The sequence below is a fragment of the Mytilus trossulus genome, chromosome 5 (genome assembly GCF_036588685.1).
Source record: "Mytilus trossulus isolate FHL-02 chromosome 5, PNRI_Mtr1.1.1.hap1, whole genome shotgun sequence".
Classification (NCBI taxonomy): domain Eukaryota; kingdom Metazoa; phylum Mollusca; class Bivalvia; order Mytilida; family Mytilidae; genus Mytilus; species Mytilus trossulus.
Window position 1 is genome coordinate 10,198,628 of NC_086377.1, and position 2,203 is coordinate 10,200,830.

Consider the following 2,203-nt stretch of genomic DNA (forward strand, 5'->3'; position numbering starts at 1 on the left):
AATTATGAAAAAAGATCATTTTAAAGAGTGTTTAACTGTTTAAGATTGCTCTTTTTTTAGTAACAAACAGGTCTATAATACAGGTATTCAAAATAAACTCTTGAACAAAGTTTTTGACAAGTTGATTTTCCATTTTGTTTGGTCTGAGATTAACACTTTTATTGAAAGACGCCCAGATATGTCTAGCTATATTTAGCAAGTTATAATTACTTGATCGTAATTTATTCCTGTACACACAAAAGATAAGAATTATCATCTGGCTAAAATACTACGTTTTTACAGTTTGATATTTTTGAGCTTATACCTAAGATTTTCTTTTATTGCATTGATGTTCATCATTTATATGTTGTCAATATGATTTTCTCTAATAAAAAAATGTCAATATTTACGTATTTTAAATTCAGATTTGGTAAATAAACAATCATATTTTAATTTCGTGGATAATTCTTATTCACGAAATAAACGAAATTTAATATGAAATGAAAATTTCTGCAATTACAGTAAGATTATATTTTTTCATTTTAATTGTAATGTACATAATGATAAGCGATTACTATAACACGTCTAAATAAAAACTAAATGTAAGTAACATGAGTAAGTACTCAACCTAATCGGAAAGCTGTTCAACCACACCATAGTTTTGTATACAAAATTATAATTGTTTTACTAGTTCTATTTAAAAGACGCGTCATACATAATTACCCGACACTTGTGTATAGTGTAGACAATTGTTGTCATTGGTTATTTGCCGTACATATGTAAAATACCTTTTAATGAATTATTGACAACATGGCTCAGGCAGCTTCTAAAACGTGTGAGATTTGTGTAAGGGCTTCTGGATCGCATTACTGCTTAGAGTGTGAACAGTACTTTTGTAACAATTGTAAAGGCTTTCATAAACGACAGAGAGTGACAAAGAACCACCAGTTTCAGTCTTCCTCTGATGTTATACCGGAAGATAAATCAAAATGTAAAGACCACAATGAAGACGTAAGTTTTGTATGTAATACCTGTAACGTAGCGGTATGTAGCAGTTGTGTGACTGGCAGTCACTTAGGGCACGCCTTTTCCAAACTTCTCGACAGCATATCACAGCTAAAGCAGACGAATACAACAGACCTGCGTAGTAAGGTATATAAGGCAACCCAAAACATGAAGCAGATAGAAGAAGGTCTGAAGGCATTTGATGTGAAGGTGGGAGGAATAGTCAAAGCTATTACAGAAGAAGGTACAAAGATAAAGACCATGGTTGATAAATGTATCTCAGAGAAGATTGCATCGGTCAAGGATCAATCCAGGAAGGAAAGGAACAAATTAACTAAGCTATTGGAAGATACTCAATTGGATTTGAAGGCAGGACGCGACTTAGACAAGAAAATACATGAACTCAACAAGACACGAAACGATCGAAAATTGTTACAGTCTTTACAGAAGCATACAGACGACATCGCAAAGCTGACAGTTAAGCCTATACCTGAATTTCCGAAAATACAGTAAACTGCTAAGTCCGCAACATATAACGACGTTAAACAGCTGTTTGGTAACTACATAATCAGGTAATTTTACTTAAAATGACTGAGCATTTTGTGGTCGTAATAATTGCTTCAATATAACCATAGTCTCTTAATGAGACAGCTATTTTTGCAAAATCAAAATTATGTTGTTTTTTTAAATATCAACTTATGTCGGGATATGATATCACAAACGAAGAAGAGATAATTCATGAAATACAAATATGTGTTCATTACAAATGTATTGTTTAATATTATGGATTCACAATGTGCTCCAGTAGATAAATACGGTGTCTATGGCAGTGTACATCCTAAGTTGTGTTGATACATGTACATTTACCAATCTCGACAATACGTAAACATATGTAGAAATGCAAAAATATACTTGGTTTTAAACTAGTACTTAACTAATATATATAACTGTTTTTCTCGTTATTTATATATGTAATTCTAATTTCATGCATTTTATGCAATATTATAATACAAATAAAGACAATAGAAGTATACCGCTTTACAGTAGTAATACATCGATTAAACTGAGAAAAAAATCCGACCAAAACTGAGGGAAACACACATTAACTACAAGTGGAAAGCAACAGAACAAAATTAACACTGTACTGCTACAAAATCAAAGACCAATATTCAAAGAAAAGCACTATGTTTAACAACTGTCATACTCCTTATTCTTGAGA

General features: G+C 31.6%; 1 protein-coding gene across 1 annotated transcript; it reads left to right on the forward strand.

The window, feature by feature from the left end:
* The first annotated feature begins 789 nt into the window (after window positions 1-789).
* LOC134717583 (E3 ubiquitin-protein ligase TRIM71-like) lies at window positions 790-1,497 on the forward strand. Its single transcript, XM_063580077.1, has one exon. The coding sequence runs from the start codon at window positions 790-792 to the stop codon at window positions 1,495-1,497; it is 708 nt and encodes a 235-aa protein (XP_063436147.1).
* The last annotated feature ends 706 nt before the right edge of the window (window positions 1,498-2,203 follow it).

Excerpts from the sequence above, each read along its gene's own strand:
- LOC134717583 (XM_063580077.1), top strand. The coding sequence starts at position 790 with ATGGCTCAGGCAGCTTCTAAAACGTGTGAGATTTGTGTAAGGGCTTCT.